General features: G+C 36.0%; 1 protein-coding gene across 4 annotated transcripts in view; it reads left to right on the plus strand.

Moving 5' to 3' along the window:
• EYA3 (EYA transcriptional coactivator and phosphatase 3) overlaps positions 1 to 18,352 on the plus strand; it is a 104,326-nt gene that overhangs the window by 18,879 nt on the left and 67,095 nt on the right. For 3 of the 4 annotated variants that reach the window (XM_072827556.1, XM_072827559.1, XM_072827557.1), the window contains one exon: positions 16,013 to 16,111. In XM_072827556.1, the coding sequence (XP_072683657.1) occupies positions 16,079 to 16,111 (33 nt within the window). In that variant the 5' untranslated portion in view covers positions 16,013 to 16,078. Of the gene's footprint in view, positions 1 to 16,012; positions 16,112 to 17,224; positions 17,239 to 18,352 lie in introns of those variants that run through there. The other variant, XM_072827558.1, reaches the window with a different exon arrangement.

An 18,352-nucleotide genomic window follows, 5' to 3' on the forward strand; every position in this document is an offset into this window, starting at 1 on the left:
CTAAATAAACCTTTTTGACTCTGAATCCCATCTCTTTCCCTTGTATTAATTTGCCGGTTAAATTAAGCAAGCTCCTGTAGTGTATTTGGAATGACTGATTTTATAAAAACTTGATCACAAACTTCTAAGAACCATCTGTCTTTTTTTTTTTTTAAGATTTATTTATTCAGGGATCCCTGGGTGGCGCAGCGGTTTGGCGCCTGCCTTTGGCCCAGGGCGCGATCCTGGAGACCCGGGATCGAATCCCACATCAGGCTCCCGGTGCATGGAGCCTGCTTTTCCCTCTGCCTATGTCTCTGCCTCTCTCTCTCTCTCTCTGTGACTATCATAAATAAATAAAAATTAAAAAAAAAAAAAGGCTATTCTTAAAAAAAAAAAAAAAAGATTTATTTATTCATTCATTCATTCAGAGAGAGAGAGAGAGAGAGAGGCAGAGACATAGGCAAGAGGGAGAAGCAGGCTCCATGCAGGAAGCCGTATGTGGGACTCGATCCCAGGTCTCCAGGAGCACACTCTGGGCTGCAGGCCGCGCTAAACCACTGTGCCACTGGGGCTGCCCAGAACCATCTGTCTTATAAAGCAAACTTGCTTAATGATTTTTTTGCAACCTTTTTGGTATTATGCCTCTAAGCCCCTTAAATATCTTTTTTAAAAGAAAACAGTGCTGTTCAATGTTAACATCCATAATGACACTCCGGTAAATGATGAAAAGATACGGATTTTATGCGACTTTTTTTCTTTTAAGACTTCCAACTAAAGGATTTTCTTTTTCTTTTTCTTTTTTTTAAAATTTATTTATTTTTTCCAGATACATGTTTTCATGGTATATCATTGGGTTTGCGAAGTATTTTCTGTAGAGTAATTCTTCTGGCTTGATAAATGTCTATGTATTTTGCAGAGATCTTTGGTTCAATTGCTTGTCTCTTAAGTACCCCTTACTCTTTGTTTTTGTCTTTGAGTACATAGGTTTCTATTTTAGGTGTAATTTATCTGTTTCTAGTTAGGTGTAATTGGTTCTAATTGTATTGTATAGATCTACCTTTAATGGCTTAGCATAGGGTTAGAATTCTTCTACCACTCCAGTTTAGGTAGGGATATCTGTTTGAAGGTAGCTCCATTTAACATAAAAAATTTATACAATTTGACCTTATTTAAGTCCTCTATGTGATGGAAAACTCCTCTAAGATAATATCAAGTAATACCACCATTTCAGTCTCTGTACTTGTGAATTTTTGATCCAACCGTTTATAATTTTATTTTACTTTTAAGATTTTATTTATTTATTCATAGAGTCAGAGAGAGAGAGAGGCAGAGACACAGGCAGAGGGAGAAGCAGGCACCATACAGAGAGCCTGATGTGGGACTCGATCCAGGGTCCCCAGGATCACGCCCTGGGCCGCAGGCAGTGCTAAACCGCTGCGCCACCGGGGCTGCCCTATTTATAATTTTATTAACCAACATTTCAATCTCTGTATTCATAAACCATTGATCTATGTTTATAATTTTATTTGTATATATTACAGCTATAGAATTTTTTAAACAAAAGATGTAGATTTTTATTATTTTATTTTTTAAGATTTTTTTTAAAAGATTTTATTTATTTGATAGAAAGCAAGAGAGCATGAGCAGGGGGAGGAGGAGAGGGAGAAGCAGACTCCCTACTGAGCAGGAAGCCCAATGTGGGGCTCGATCCTAGGTGCTCACAATCAGAATTTTATTCAACTTCATATACAATTAATTTTTTCTAAACATTTAAACAGATCCTATATAATTTTTGAGGTATAATTCACACATATAATAAAGTCATCATACTAAGTTCTCTTGAGTTTTACAAATGCATATAATCATGTAACGACCAATATAATTGAGGTAGAAAACCGTTCCAATTATGCCGATAAGTTCCCTTGTAACTCTGTGTAGCCAGTCCTTTCCCCATCCCTAGCACCTGGCACCCACTGATCTCTTTTCTGTCCTTACATGAAAAATGTCATATGAGTGGAATTATACAATATGTAGATTCTTGAGTGTGGCTTCTTCCACTTGGCATAATGTATTGGAAATTCATCTGAGTTCCATGAATTGCTGCATAGTGTTCCATTCTATAAATGTACAACAGTTTATTCATTCACTGGTTTGAAAGACATTTGTTTCCAGTTCTCATTGTATATATGACCAAAGCCACTATAGGCATTCATGTGCGGGTTTTCAGGTGAACATAAATTTTCATTTAGGTGGATACTTCAGAATAGGATTGCTGGTTCATCTGGTAAGTGGATGTTTAGCTTTCTGAGAAACTATCAAACTTCTCCACAATGGCTATATTGTACTTTTTACATTCATACTAACAATGGATGAGAGTTCTTGTTGCTTTACTTCCTTGTGAACACTTGATATGGTCAGTTTTCCTTTGTTCATTTCAGCCATGCTAGTGTGTAATGATACTCCCTTTTTAAAAGATAAACTTTTTATTTTGGAGTAATTATTTTGGTATAATTTTAGTTTTGGAATAATATATTCTAGGCTTGAAAACAATATTAATCTCATTGTATATCTGCATCAGAGCCCTTGGGTGATGAGGTAGATTGTCAATGAGCAGTAATATTTTGAAAGGAATATATTTTTTTCTGTGCAGTAGTTCTCAGCAGTAGGCTTAAAATACTCAGAAAACTGAGGCACCTGGGTGGCTCAGTTGATTTCGGTTCAGGTCATGACCTCTCAGGGTCGGGTCGTGAGATGGAGCCTGAACTCTGCTGCACACTCAACACAGAGGGCTTGTCCCTCTCTCTCTGCCCCTCCCCCCCCCATTTATGCAGGCATGTTCACTCTGTCTCTAAAATAAATAAAATCTTTTTTTAAAAAAAAGTACTCAGAAAACCATGTTGTAAACTGATGTGCTGTTGTCTAGGCTTTGATGTTACATTTACAGAGTGCAGACAAGTAGATTTAGCATAGTTCTTAAGGGCTCTAGGATCTTTGAAATGGTAAATGAGCTTTGGCTTCATTTTAAAGTCACCAGCTACATTAACTCCTAACAAGAGAGTCAGCCTGTCCTTTGAAGCTTTGAGGCCAAGTGTTGATTTCTTCTCTTTAGCTATGAATGTCCTGGATGGCATCTTCTTTCCAATTTAATGCCATTTCATCTACATTGAAAATCTGTTGTTTGGGGCAGCCCCGGTGGCGGTGGCGCAGCGGTTTAGCACCGCCTACAGCCTAGGGCCTGATCCTGGAGACCTGGGCCTCTCTCTCGCTAGCTCTGTATCTTTCATGAGTAAATAAAATAAAATCTTAAAAAAAAAAAAAAAGAAAATCTGTTGTTTAGTGTAGCCATCTTCATCAATTAATCTGAGCTAGATCTTCTGGATAACTTGCTGCAGCTTCTACATCAGCATTTGCTGCTTCACTATGCATTTCTATGAAGTAGAGATGGCTTTCTTTCCTTAAATCTCATGAATCCACCTCACCTAGCTTCAGATTTTTCTTCTGCAGCTTCCTCCCCTCTCTTACCTTCATAGAATTGAAGAGACTTAGGGCCTTGCCCTGGCTTAGGCTTTGGCTTAAGGGAATATTTTGGCAGGTTTGATCTTCTATCCAGATCATTCAAAATCTCTCCATATTAACAATGAAACCATTTTGCTTTCTTACCACTCATGTATTCCCTACACTCTGAAAAGTGTGTAAAATTTCCCTGAAATTTTACTCTGAAAATTAAAAGGAAACTTTTAATTTCCTTCAAGAACTTTTTCTTTGCATTTACAATTTGACTGTTTGGCACAAGAGGCCTGGCTTTTAGTCTGCCTTAGCTTTTGATATGTCTTCCTCACTAAGTTGAATCATTTCTAGCTTTTCATTTATTTTTTTATTTTTATTTTTTTTTTAAAGATTTTATTTATTTATTCATAGAGACACACACAGAGAGAGAGGCAGAGACACAGGCAGAGGGAGAAGCAGGCTCCATGCAGGGAGCCCGACGCAGGACTCGATCCCGGGTCTCCAGGATCACACCCCGGGCTGCAGGCGGCGCTAAACCGCTGTGCCACTGGGGCTGCCCCTAGCTTTTCATTTAAAGTGAGATATGCAGAAAAAGGACATTTACAACATTTACAACATGGGTGGACCTAGAAGGTATTATGCTAGTGAAATAAGTCAGACTGAGAAAGAAAAATAGCATATGGTTTCACTTATATGTGGAATCTAAAAAACAAAACAAATAAATAAACAACAAGAAGCAGAATCAGACTTACAAATACAGAGAACAAAGTGATGGTTGCCAGAGGGAGGGATAAAACGGGTGAAGGGGAATGGAAGATATAGGCTTTCAGTTATAGAAAGAGTAAGTCATGGGAATAAAAGGCACAGCATAGGAAATATAGTTAATGATACTGTAATAGTTTTGTGTAGTGACGCATGGTAGTTACACTTGTGGTGAGCATAATGTAACTTATAGAGATCTTGAATCACTGTGTTGTATATCTGAAACTAAGGTAACTGCCAAATATCCTCAAAATTTTTTTTAAAAGAGAAAGAGGAGACCTGATGAGAAGGCACCCTATCGAGTCAGCTAATTCAATAAACAGGTTACGCTAAAAAAAAGTTAAGTGAGAGATGTGTGACTCCTCCTTTCACTTGAACATTTAGAGACCATTGTAGGATTAGTCATTGACCTAATTTCAGTATTGTTGTGTCTCAGGGACTAGGGAGGCTGAGGAAAGGGAGAGAGATGGGGGAATGGCTGGTCAGTGGAGCAGTCAGAACACACAACATTTATCGATTAGGGTCATGATCTTGTATGGGCACAGTTCATGGCACCTGAAAACAATTATAGTAGTAACATCAGAGGTCACTGATTGCAGATCACTACAACAAACATAATAATATTGAAAAAGCTTGAAATATTGCAAGATTTTAAAAATGTGGTACATAGACAAAGTGAGCAAATTCTGTTGGGAAAATAGTGCCAATAGACTTGCTCAACACAGGATTGTCACAAACCTTCAATTTCCAAAAATCAGAGTGGGAAGTGCAATAAAGTGAAGTGCATCAAAGCAAGTTATATCTCTCCTTTATAGGGAAAAAGGAGGAAGTATGGAGGAGCTGTTTTGAGCAGAAGTCCATTGGAGGAGAGTTCAGGGTGGTGATGGTTTCTCATTGACTGGGCTATTGCCTAGCTAGGAGGATATCTTACCTTTTGCCACTGTTGTAATAAAGTAGGATTCTTCTGTTGGAAGACGCAAGGTATGTTTCTTCCTTCGGGGTCTGCAGTTGACAAGTTGGTAGGGCTTGAGAGCACCCCCTTCATGGCCTTTGAACTCCATTTCAAATGAGGTTTCTCTTACTCATTTTCACCCTTAACAAGGACACTGGAGATAGTATTTTTGACCTATCCAGATAATCCAGGATAATCTCATCTAAAAATCCTTAATTACATCTGCAAAGACTTTTTTCCAAATAAGATGGCATTTGTTGGTTCTGGGGATTAAAGTGTGGACCTATCATTCATCAGAAATCTATTTTATGTGTATATGTGTGTTTGGGAAAGGGGATTCTTTTTCCTCTTTCTCTGTGCTCCCCCCCCCCCCCATTTTTCTTTTTCTAACTTTAGTCTATTAAGGGAGAAAAACCCGAGGGCTCCTGATTGCTATATAAGTAGTACCTGTGCTGAAATTCTTTGTTATGGATGTGATATAAAGTATATCATTCCTTGCTTTTACTTGAATGGAACCTTTCAGTTAACACGGACTTCAAAGTGATATTCCTGAAGTCAGTTAACAAAACTTTGTAAGGAACTAAAGTTGTGATTTAGACATCCCTGGTGAGAAATGGGAAACGTGAAGATTTGAATGTTCTGTGCCTCTAAATGTATTGAAATTTCTTAGTGAACTGCTTTTAAGTAAATGTTTAGAGGAATCAAGAGCCTAGAAATTGTACTTGGTTGAATATTTATTGAATGCCCACAATGTGCTGTCAGATACTAAAAAGAAGAAAGTGGTCTCTGCCACTGTGGAATTTAGTATCAAATTCCACAGGAATCAACCCCAAGGAAAACTAGTAGTTGTTTTGTTTGGGGCAAATTATGCTCCGAGACAGAGATTGTCTTTGCTAATAATTTATTTAACACACGTTTATGGGAATTAGAATTTATAATATTAATATCTTACAAACCAATGGCATAAAGGATAATGTCTTGTAATAAGCCAATAAACCAATGATATTGCAAACTAATGATAAATTAATTACCCTATTGTTTCAGGTAAAGGGAGATGAAAGAAATAAAATCCAAATTTAGTTGAGGTATACCTTTCAACAAGCTGGTCTTGGTGGAGTCAGTCATTGCAACTAAAAGCTGAGTGTCAACTGCTGGCGTAGGTCCCTTGCTGCCGGGGCACATTGCTCACAGACCGTAATTAATAGTGGTGTTGACGGGCAAGGTGGGCTGCTCCACAGGTTTTTTATTCCAAGAGCCACTGCCTGTGAGGAGTAGCTTCACCAAGGCCAGAACAGATGCCCCTTCTACTCCTGGGACTGCTACATGATTTATTGCCACTGCCGACCACAGGTAGTCTGGCCATAGCAGGAGCAAGTTTCTCAAGATTTCAGAGGGCTGTGTAGATCGGCAAAGAATAGCCTTGCCCAGACCGAACGCTGTCGAGTTGGTGGTCAGACCTCTTGGTTTTTAAAGTTGAACTTTTAAGTTCATCACTTGATGGACACCACTGCTCTTACCATGGTATCGGGGACTTCATGGTCCTCTCCACTCAAGGTGCAAAAAAGTTCGATAAGAAAATCCTAATATCTTCAAAAACAATTCCATCAAAGCCAGCTATTCAAAACAAGCTCATACCACAACTTTGTCCAAAACAAGCTTTGAAAACATGAATTTGAATTGGTAACAAGTGAGTATACAACAGTGGTATTAACAGAATTATAAACTGTCAGACTTACAGACCATAGTAGAGGTTTAGAGGAGTTTTGAAGAATTCTTTTTTTTTTTTTTTAAGATTTTATTTATTCATGAGAGACACGGGCAGAGGGAGAAGCATGCAGGAAGCCCAATGTGCGATTGGATCCCAGGACCCCAGGATCATGCCCTGAGCCGAAGGCAGACAGATTCTCAACCACTAAGCCACCCAGGTGTCCCATTTGAAGAATTTTTTTTTCCATTTGAAGAATTCTTAATCATTAATTGTGAAACATGGAACTTTCACTAACAACACTGAGGTTTTAGTAGGTTAATAGGTATTTTAATTTTCTAAAATCGTGATGTTTATCTTTGAGTAGAAATAGTAAAGGAATTTATTTTCATATACCTTGTAATTAAAACGACCTGTTTCGTTAACAGTAAATCCATCTGTACATTGTAAATTAAAGACATGTTGTAAAGACCAATTGTTATTTTGCTAGACTTCACAAGAAGTTAAAAAGTAGCATTAGAGGGATCCCTAGGTGGCTCAGCAGTTTGGTGCCTGCCTTCATCCCAGTGCGTGATCCCGGTGGCCCGGGATCGAGGTCCACGTCAGACTCCCTGCGTGGAGCCTGCTTCTCCCTCTGCCTGTGTCTCTGCCTCTGTGTCTCTCATGAATAAATAAAATCTTTTTTTTTTTTTTAAGATTTTATTTATTTATTCATGAGAGACACACACACAGAGAAAGGCAGAGAGAGACACAGGGAGAGGAAGAAGCAGGCTCCGTGCAGGGAGCCCGACGTGAGACTTGATCCCGGGTCTTCAGGATCATGCCCCCGGCTGAAGGCAGGCGCCAAACCGCTGAGCCACCCAGGGATCCTCTAAATAAAATCTTAAAAAAAAAGAAAAAGTAGCATTAGAAAAGAATCTGGTAGGGGCACCTGGGTCCCCCACAGGGAACCTGCCTCTCCCTCTGCCTGTGTCTCTGCCTCTCTCTGTGTGTCTCTCATGAATAAATAAAATCTTAAAAAAAATAAAAAAGAATCTGGTTTTAAGATTTTGAGGCGGTCCTTAAGATGCCAGTTAACATATTGAAAATGTGTTGAATTTATAAATTTAAAACATTTAAAAATTATGCTATAATGCCACGAAGTCAAAGTAATAGAATAGTTAAGAGATTTAGTATAGGAAAAGGAATAAATAGCCTATGCTAATTAGGAATGTAGTTTTCAAAAGGGAAATCCTATATTCAATTCTACCTGAAAGGGGAAAAAAAGCTTCAGATGAGAGAATTTATAGTCTTGGGTTCTACTACTGGTTCTGCTACTTAAGAGGCTTCATGAGGCAGTGTCTTCACCTTTTTGATTTTAGTTTACAACCCTAAAATCTATATTCCTTATATAGCATTTTATGTTATATATTTTCTTGCATTCATAATTTCTGTCTAATAGGGTAAAATCAAATGTGAAATATCTTCTGATATCAAATTCTTTAGTGGAAGTTCAGTGCTTTTGTATAGAACTGTAAAATGAAACAACCCTAGGTTTGTGTGCAGGGTCTAACTTGACTTTTTGCTTATGAAAGAGATAACGGAACAAGAAAATTAACAAGTCTTTCTGCCTGTAGTGTTGTCTTGAACTTCTTTAAGATTTGGGGTAAGGGAGAATCAATACAATTTAAGTTGCTTTTCTCTCAAAGTTGAAGTTTTTTCCTGAGGAAAAAGGGTGGGGCAAGAATGGAGAATTTATGTCCAATTTTAGCTTAATGTCTTGAACACTTTTTTAGGAGCATTTGTAAAATAATGTGTGTAAACATTTTACTGTACAAACCTTGAGACATCTAACATTGTATCCCTTTGGATCTGCTTTTGACTCTTAACAAATTATATTAAGTTTCATAATTAATGTAAAATCTTTTCTTTCACCTTTTTAAATGAGCTTATTGAAATAGGTTATAGTTCCCATTTTATTCTTTTTTAAGATTTTATTTATTTGAGAGAATGTGAGCACATGAGCAGTGGGGAGGGGCAGAGGGAGAGGGAGAAGCAGACTCCTTGCTGAGCAGGGAGCCCGAGTTGGACCTGACCTGAGCTGCGCGCAGAGGCTTAACTGAAAAAAATTAGAACCACTTTAAATATACCATTCAGTGACATTAAGTACATTCACAGTGTTGTGCAGCCATCACCACCATTCTCTAGTCTCTTTATTTGGTATATTTCTACCTTAACCCACCCAGGCACCCCTACAGTTTCTATTTTAATATAGAATGTTATAGAATTACAGCCTAGGTAAGCCATTCTCCACATGCTGATTGTTTCCAATTTTTAATTTCTCTGAACAAACTTACTGTTTCTTGAATTAGAGTTAGCTTTTTACCCTTCTATCTAATTTTGGGGGAAAAAATTAGAAAATTAATCAGGCCATGGGCAATTTTATGACCTGTTTTATACTCTAACCAGAAAACAGTCTGAAGATAACATGATTTTACAGCTGTGCCTGAACATTTGTCTCTCTCTCATTTTTTTTTTTTTTTTTTAGATTTTATTTATTTATTCATGAGAGACATAGAGAGGCAGAGACATAGGCAGAGGGAGAAACCGGCTCTTCGCAGGGAGCCCGATGCAGGACTTGATCTCCAGACCCCAGGATCACACCCTGAGCCAAAGGCAGATGCTCAACTGCTGAGCCACCCAACGTGTCCCAGTGCCTGAACATTTCTTATCTTCTTATAGCTCAGATAACACTTGATTTTGTTTAGTTTTATTTTTGGTATTTTCATAGGAATGAAGTAGTCTCTTGAAATTATTAAAGTTTTTTCAATTAGTAGTGAGAATCTTTTTTCCCAAGTGCTGATTTGATCTTGGTGGTTACTTAAACTGTTTGTATCCTTTGATGGATATAAGTATTAGTTACGGTTTGCCACATTATAAGTGATCAGTAATATAGAATTGGGTGGATTTATATTGCAGACATTAAGGTTTATTATAATTATTGCAGGTCTTGCTTCCATTTGTTACACTCTTTTAGTATTAGATATATTATTCCTCATTGCATGAAAGTATATTTTATATAATTGGGTCTATTAATTCATTGCTTATGTTTTCTTCTATTGCATGCAATTTTTATCGTTTCCACAGATGAGAGAAATATGCTAATCCGTTTTCTCCAAAATTTCTTGAATGCCTAGTTTTTAATTTATTTAGAATTAGTCATGCTTTTCTCCATATTGATATTGTTTTTCTGGCAGTATTTTTTTTTTTTTTTAAGTAATCTCTATGTCCAGCGTGGGGCTCAAACTCAAAACCTGAAGATGGAAGACTGATAGTTGCATGCTCTGGCAGTACTTTTTAAGTATTGATTTTCTCTACTTAGAAGCACTTTTTTTGTTTTTGTTTTGTTTCAAGTTTTTATTTAAGTTCTAGTTTATAAGCACTTTTTGGATTTGATCATTTGGTATTTCTTGTTTCGTAGGTCTTTTGTATTTTTTCATTGTGGTAAATATACATAACAGAATTAACTATTTTAACCACTTTAAATATACCATTCAGTGACATTAAGTACATTCACAGTGTTGTGCAGCCATCACCACCATTCTTTAGTCTCTTTATTTGGTATATTTCTACCTTAACCTGAGACATTATTGCTGTTATTCTCAGGCAAATTGTTTCAATTTCTTGAGTCCCAGTTGCCCTTTCCATAGTATGAGGATAACACCTGTGTCTTAGGATAGTTGTGGAGATAAGACTAGGTAAGACAATAAATGTAAAAATATGTGGTGTATTTTACATGCTTGGTAAATTATTCCTGTTTCATCCTTCCCGCTGTAACTGATTTTTTTTTTTAATTTTTATTTTTTTATGATAGTCACAGAGAGAGAGAGAGAGGCAGAGACACAGGCAGAGGGAGAAGCAGGCTCCATGCACCGGGAGCCTGATGTGGGATTCGATCCCGGGTCTCCAGGATCGCGCCCTGGGCCAAAGGCAGGCACTAAACCGCTGCGCCACCCAGGGATCCCTGTAACTGATTTTAAAGGCTGGTATGGCATACATCTTCCTTAATTCTCTTAATAATTCTCCTCTCCTCCAAGATATTCATTGTTATTTTTGCCTAATTTCAGTAAGACATTTGTAGGTACGGAATAAACCTTTGTTCACTTCTCGTTTGAAACTAATGTATACATTCTATAGATTATGAAGCCCAGTTTTCTACACACCCACTAACAGTACAAATAAGCAGTGTTCTGCAAGAGATCATAGAAATGTTTCTTTACGTTTTGAAACCATTTTTCCTGACACTTTTTCTGATTTTGCCTTATTAAGGCCCCTTAGTTTATAAATTAGAGTTTGTTTTTAAGAGATATCTTTAAGTTTTATGTTTGATACTCTGGGTATTAGAGCACTAGTTTCTGAATTCATTTATGGATCTCCTTTAAAATAGATCAGTTATTGTTGAAAATAACAATACCTGAAGCAGTCATCTTAAAGCCACTAGAAGATGGTATTTTGCTTATTGTTTTCATTCTTCAAGGCATACACATATTTGAGGATACCATGGTAGATATTTGCTGATTATGTACTTTTAAATCCTAGAGTAATACACATGTTAATAATCTTAAATGATGATATGCCACTTTTTTGGATACTTCTTTAGATTACTGTTGTATATAACTATTGCTGTGACATACTTAATTTTGGGAAGGATGCTGTTAATTTTCCACAGGGAAACTTCTACAGCCTTTATTTGTTATGTTCTAAAAATATGTATATATAAGGCGTTGGAAGAAATATTAAGTAGACTGCTAAAACACGGCATGGTCAGTGGTTAAATTTATGAGCTACCTGTTTTCTCTTTAGAGATACTCTTTAGAACTGTATCAAAGATATTCAGTTAATCTGTGCACACTTTGCCACATGCAAGTTCCCCTTCTAGGATCAGAATGTTGTGCCCTATTTAGACACTTCTCTTGATGTTATAATTAAGAGTAGTGTTTATTTTCATTATGATCTGATCTTTGTTCTTTACGTGTGTTTAGAATATATATATTTTCTCCCCTTCCTATACATAAGAGCTATAATAATATTGCAGTAACCTAGATTTTTGCATGTAGCCATTTACAATTACAGGATGAATAGTATATTCAACTTGATACAAAACAGAAATTATGAGGTAGAAATCTAATTAGAATATTGAAATAAAATATTTACTAGTTATTTCCCTTCTGATTTCTAAAGATTAAAAATAAAAATTATGGCTGCCATATTATAAAAGTATCCTGCTTTATTTATGAATATGTGAAATCACAGTATTTAAAATTATGTGATCTCTTCAAATCCAAACAAAATTCCTTATTTTTTCATTGTGAGCAGTTGCAGATACGGAAAGTCTATTTCCATATCTATTTGCAGATACGGAACAGAATACTATTTCTGTTCTCAGTTGTAGATTTTCCCAATTTCTGCCCATAAAGGCATTTAGATACTGACAAACTCTTGTGATTAAAAAGGTGTATTTAGAAATCAACAATAAGAATTGAAACTAGAAAGTTGTGAGAAGACATTACTATCCAAATGCTGAAAGGCACTTAAAAGATTAACTCACACCTTGTTTCATAATTTCACTGGCTGTTTGACTAAATTGTAAGTAACTGTATTCATTTAAGTTCCAATAAGAATCCATTTTCTACTTCTATGTCAAGTCTGTGTATTTTTGAATATTTTAGAAGATGAATTTCGTTTAGTGTAGAATAATGCATGTTAGATTAATGGTTTACAAAAACCCACAATTAGATTAAACTCTAGAACATGGAAATGAGAATACTAAGATTTGTATAGTAATTCTGTACTTTTTTTATTATCAATTATTATAGTACTGTGTCTATATTATACAGCACTTCCATTTGGTTGCTAGTAAATGTGACTTGATTGTAAGCATGTGCCACTTACGGAAAATGGTGTCAGATCTTAATATTAAAGTTTTAGCTCATTGAGAAGTTCGAGGAATGTGACAAGTACTTGTATTCTTGTATTTAGTATGTCCTTATATTTCAGGTTATTCAAATTATAAATTATTGGAAGGAAGGAAAACTACTGTATTAACAGAAAGTAGTACTTAGATGAATATTGTGATGGAAATACATAATTTATAGTTATTAACATATTATATACACAAATGTACCAGAATGTATGCTTGCAACTTTATGTATTTTACATGTTGCCAATAGAATCCCAGAAGATTCTGTAATAAATTATGTGCTTTCCTTTTAAGATTGCTTTTGTTTGGGGATCCCTGGGTGGCGCAGCGGTTTGGCGCCTGCCTTTGGCCCAGGGCGTGATCCTGGAGACCCGGGATTGAATCCCACGTCGGGCTCCCGGTGCATGGAGCCTGCTTCTCCCTCTGCCTGTGTCTCTGCCTCTCTCTCTCTCTCTCTGTGACTATCATAAATAAATAAAAATTGAAAAAAAAAAAAAAAAAAAAAGATTGCTTTTGTTTGTTTTAAATGATCAAAATTATTGGTCATCATTGATCAGCTACTTGATTTTTGTTTATTTTATTTATTTATTTTATTTTATTTTTTACAACCCCACAGGCGCCCAGGGGGTTCCCACCTTCCCCGCCCCACACCACACCGGGGCCGCGTGGGGGACCACAGCTACTTGATTTTTAAAGTTTTTTCCTAACCATAGAAATTGTGCCCCTTTTCTTCCCCTAAATTGAAAAGCTGAGAAAATAAGGTGACTTAAGATGGAAGCAACAACCAGTGCTTATTTTCAAAGGAGAAATAGGAGAGGTAGAAAAAAATGTCTTCTAATTTTTTCCCTTAAAGTTTTCTTCAACTTACCATAGAATTTGTCTTAGGAAAAATAGAGAAATTGTTCATTTTCATTATAAAATCACTATAATATTGCCATATTTCTAAAAAACAAAATTCAAGATTTTAATATTTAGTTTTATATGGCTTGAGAATTTATTTCCCCACAATTAAGAGTAGTATTTACCTTACAAAATCTGTGATCCCTTTGATCGATTAAAAAACAATTCTTCTTAAATGTTTATATTTCTTCAATCAATTAGTTCCTGTGTTTTAAACTTAAAGCACATGTTACTGAGTATCCTTTTTTAAAAACAATTTTTTTTACCTTCTTGCCTGGAGGCAGATTTTATAACCCTTCCCCCATAAGAAGGAATATCCCTACCCTCTGCCGTGCTGAAAATCTACAGATTGCAGTTATTACATATGTCCTTCAATTAAGTAAAATATGGAATATTATCACTTTTTTGTTTAGCTAAGAAATGGTCATACAAAAATCCAACAAATGAGGTATTAAAGGCATTACACTTCCCTCATAATTTGGCCCTATTTTGTTCCTTCTTTTCAGATGAAATTTTATGTGTACCTTATGTACATTTAGACGATATTAAAATCCCATAACATAAAGACATTTCAATTTAAAACTAAAATAGATATAAGCTGGTAAAACATAAAAATGTTTCATCTTTCACAATTGTGAATCCGTTTCACGTCACATTGATTATGCTCTTCGGAGGAGAGCAAAACAAGTTCAGGCAAGATAGCTCCTGTGGGCTTTAGTTACTGCGCCCTGTAATTCTGCAGCACCAATTACCTGCGTCATGTAGTTGGAGAACTTGGCTTTTGAGGCTCTATGTATGAGCTACACGTGAGTATTGATCATCAAGTGCTTCTGACCTTTAAACTTTTTCTTTGACATCTAGGTCAGAGAAGGGAGTAAAGCTGTGGTGGAGTTAGACAATTTTGCATCTGATCACTTGTGTGTTCCCTCTTTTTCCCATTCTGGAGTGTGGCTCTAAAATAGTGTTTTGTATTGCATCAATATAGAGCAGTAGAAGGGGGGGTATATTGGCACAACTGAAGTTTTTATTTCCCTTTACATGTTTTTTCTCTCTTTTCATTATTTTAGCAATAAGGTTCTATACTTAGCTTTAATATGTTTAATTACAGTGGTTGGTAGAAGTGAAAACAGGTGTGACCTTCATTAAAGGCGTAAGCTATCACATCTGTTTTGGAGAAGTGTCGGTTTCATTTGTGTTACATAGAAATGGAGTTTTATTTTTATAATGTATTTAGTTTGCTAATATCTCTACCTGTCTCTTTCTTGCCAGCAGGCCACCATAAGATGTTATTACTTGTAAATGTGCGGCTTTGAGTCCTCTTTTTTTCTTTTTAGTTTGAAAATCAGGAAAGGAAGAATAGGGTCTGAGAAGGTAAAGAGTTTGCTTAAAAATTGACTAGGTAGCGGGCTGCCTGTGTGGCTCAATTGTTTAACTGTCTGCCTTCGGCTCAGGTCATGATCTTGGGGTCCTGGGATTGAGCCCAGAGAGTCTGCTTTTCCCTCTCCCTCTGTTCCTCTCCCCTGCTTGTGTGTACATGCACGTGCTCGCTCTCTCCCTCCCTCAAATTGACTAGGTAGTATATTTAATGGAGCTTGTTATTTCAGAATAAAATTGGGTCTTAGTTTTACATGATTTTTCCTTAATTCTAAAATTCAAGGTTTTGCTTTACTTATTTATTTGCATTATTAAAATAAATCCAGAAGAATTTTCCTTTAAATTAATTACATATATACAGATAGTTGGTTGTGAAAGTATTCAATTGCTATTCCAATTTGTCCTATTTAAAGTGATTCAGTGTGTCTGTCTGTGTTAACAGTTATGTAAATGTTCCACATTCAAGCAGGTTAGATGTTATCATAACTTATTGACTTGCTATGCTAGTTTTTATCATTTTTTAATGTAACAGTAATCCTAAAAATCATGTTTTAGTTATCTGCACGTGGCTATCATTATAAAATGTTTAGTGCATTAGGCACTATAGTAACCATGTTTTAAGTACAGCAGAAGGAGTTCCACGTGTTGGCTTTTACAAGGTAGTATAAAGGTCATTGTGTACACCTATCTTGACTTGGTGCAGCATGTCAATTTTGAAAAGCCACGTGCAGGTTTGAGATTTTGAGATTGGGATTCACGTAGAAAGATTGGAGTAACAAAAAGTTTTAAAAAATTATTCTCTGATGGCCTCAATGATAATGCTTTAAGAGTACATAAAGCTTTGAATCCCCCATCCCTTTTTTTTAAACAGACAGTGAAGACTGCTGTGACAGACACAATCCAGCCACATAAACGATAGAAAGGAATACTGGTCCTCATGGAAGAAGAGCAAGACTTACCAGAACAACCAGTAAGTGTCTCCTTTAAGTGTCTCAATTAAAATTCTTTTTAGAAAATCTAATCGTAAGAGATTTTAAATATTACTGTTATGCTACAAGTTCAAAATTAGAATAAAAATAAGGAAAAGACTTCCTAATACTTCTAAGAAAACAGTGTTATGTTATATTCTTAAAATTCACATTTTGTTAGCTTAATGCTAGGGAGTCTGCTTAGAAGATTCAGCATTACAAAACAAGTATTGTATTTGGAAATGTCATTAAAAAAGAAAAAAACACCAATGGCTGTTCTTACAGTTTTTAGAAAATAAAAGAAGATATCTATTTACCAGGAAAACAATATATACCATTTCTGCCAGAAAACTTAGTTTTATCTTTACCTAAATTTCTCTGATTGACTTAATTTTTCAAAAAACAGTAGTTGAAGAAAAGTATAATTTGACTACTAGCTGATTGTTAAAAACAGGTAAGACCCTAGAGTCTAGGTTAGAGTCTTAATTTCTTTGAAATATTTAATATAAATAAAGTAATTATAAATGTCTCCATGTGATACAGATTTATTGCCGCCATGGCCTTTTGTTTGTTTGTTTTGCTCTATTTGTATTTTGACCCTTAGCATTAAAAAAAAAAAAAAAAAAAAAAAGCAAAGGCACCTGGCTGGCTCAGTCAGTAGAACATCCAACTCTTGATCTCTGGGTTGTGAGTTCAAGCCCCATGTTGGGCATGGTGCCTACTTAAAAAATAAAGTAAGTAAAATAAAATAAAATAGGAAAACAATAGTAATCATTCTTTTAAGATCTCTTTATAATAAAGAGTCTTTTCCTGTTGTGTTGATTATTTTTCTGAAGTTAGATAAATTCTGAGTCAGCTTACTATCCTGAATGAGCCTCTTGAATATCATATTAAGAGAGAATGTAGAATGATACATGTTTACCTTTATGAAAATCCAACTTAGAAAAATTTGAATTTTGAAAGCAGATAATAGGGTATGTTTTTCATGTTCCAGATATATTCTTTAAACCGCAGAAGGATGGACACCTGCTTGCATGAAGTCCTTTAATACATTTCTAATATTTGTTTTATGTTGAGAAGTCATACTAATGATTACTTTGCCATTATTCTTTTAGCCCTCTCACTTAAGGTAAGTATAAGACTAGAAAGTCATACACATTTGGTAAAATGACCTTGAAACAGGAAATGTCATCACTATCCCTGATGGGGCAATGATAATTATGGAAATCATCCTCAGCAGTGTTCTTAGGATATGTACAGTGAGAACAAATATAGCTAGATTAGAGACATTAAATGTACTAAAGAAAATTATGAAGAAAAAAAAAAGAAAATTAAATTATGTCATTTGAGTTTTTAGGGTAGCAAAACAGAGATCTAGTCAAGATAGAGGTCTAGTTTCAAGACTTACATGCTGACACACTATTGAAATAAGGTTATTGTTGTTAGTTACTCCTCACTTATTGAAGGTAATGAGGATTGTGAGGCTGATCTGCTGGTGATCATCTTTTCTGTTCTGCTTCATTTCCTTTCTGTTCTGTTCAATTTCTATAACATGATATGCAACCCTGATTGTTACTTAAGAAGGTGAGAAATTAAAGCATTTTATTGTATTTTTAAGATGTTGTTTATTTATTCATGAGAGATGAAGAGAGAGAGAGGCAGAAACATAGGCAGAGGGAGAAGCAGGCTCCCCACAGGGAGCCCCATGCGGGATCCCGGGACCTCTGGGATCACGCCCTGAGTTGAAGGCAGATGCTCAACCGCTGAGCCACCCAGGTGTCCCAGATTAAACCATTTTATTTTTAAAAAAAATTTTTAAAAAGATTTTATTTATTTATTCATGAGAGATACAGAGAGAGAGAGGAGAGGCAGAGACACAGGCAGAGGGAGAAGCGGGCTCCATGCAGGGAGCCCGACATGGGACTCGATCCCAGGTCTCCAGGATCACACTCTGGGCTGAAGGCAGCGCTAAACCACTGAGCCACCTGAGCTGCCCTGATTAAACCATTTTAAAAGCAAATTTTCTGCTGACTCTAAATGGTGATTGACCCAGGGCATAATTTTTTTTATTGACTTGTGCCTTAGTCTTAATTTATAAAGGTAATTGAGTGACAACATGGGGAGGTCAATGCCATTGAAAGAAAAGTTTAATGTTACTTACAGTCCTTAGAAATGAAAGGCCATGCACATCACACCAGGCCACAGGGGAAGTACCAGCGTCAGTTAGGAGACAGAAAGGAGAT

Source organism: Canis lupus, chromosome 5, assembly GCF_048164855.1.
Source record: "Canis lupus baileyi chromosome 5, mCanLup2.hap1, whole genome shotgun sequence".
In the NCBI taxonomy this organism is placed as follows: Eukaryota; Metazoa; Chordata; class Mammalia; order Carnivora; family Canidae; genus Canis; species Canis lupus.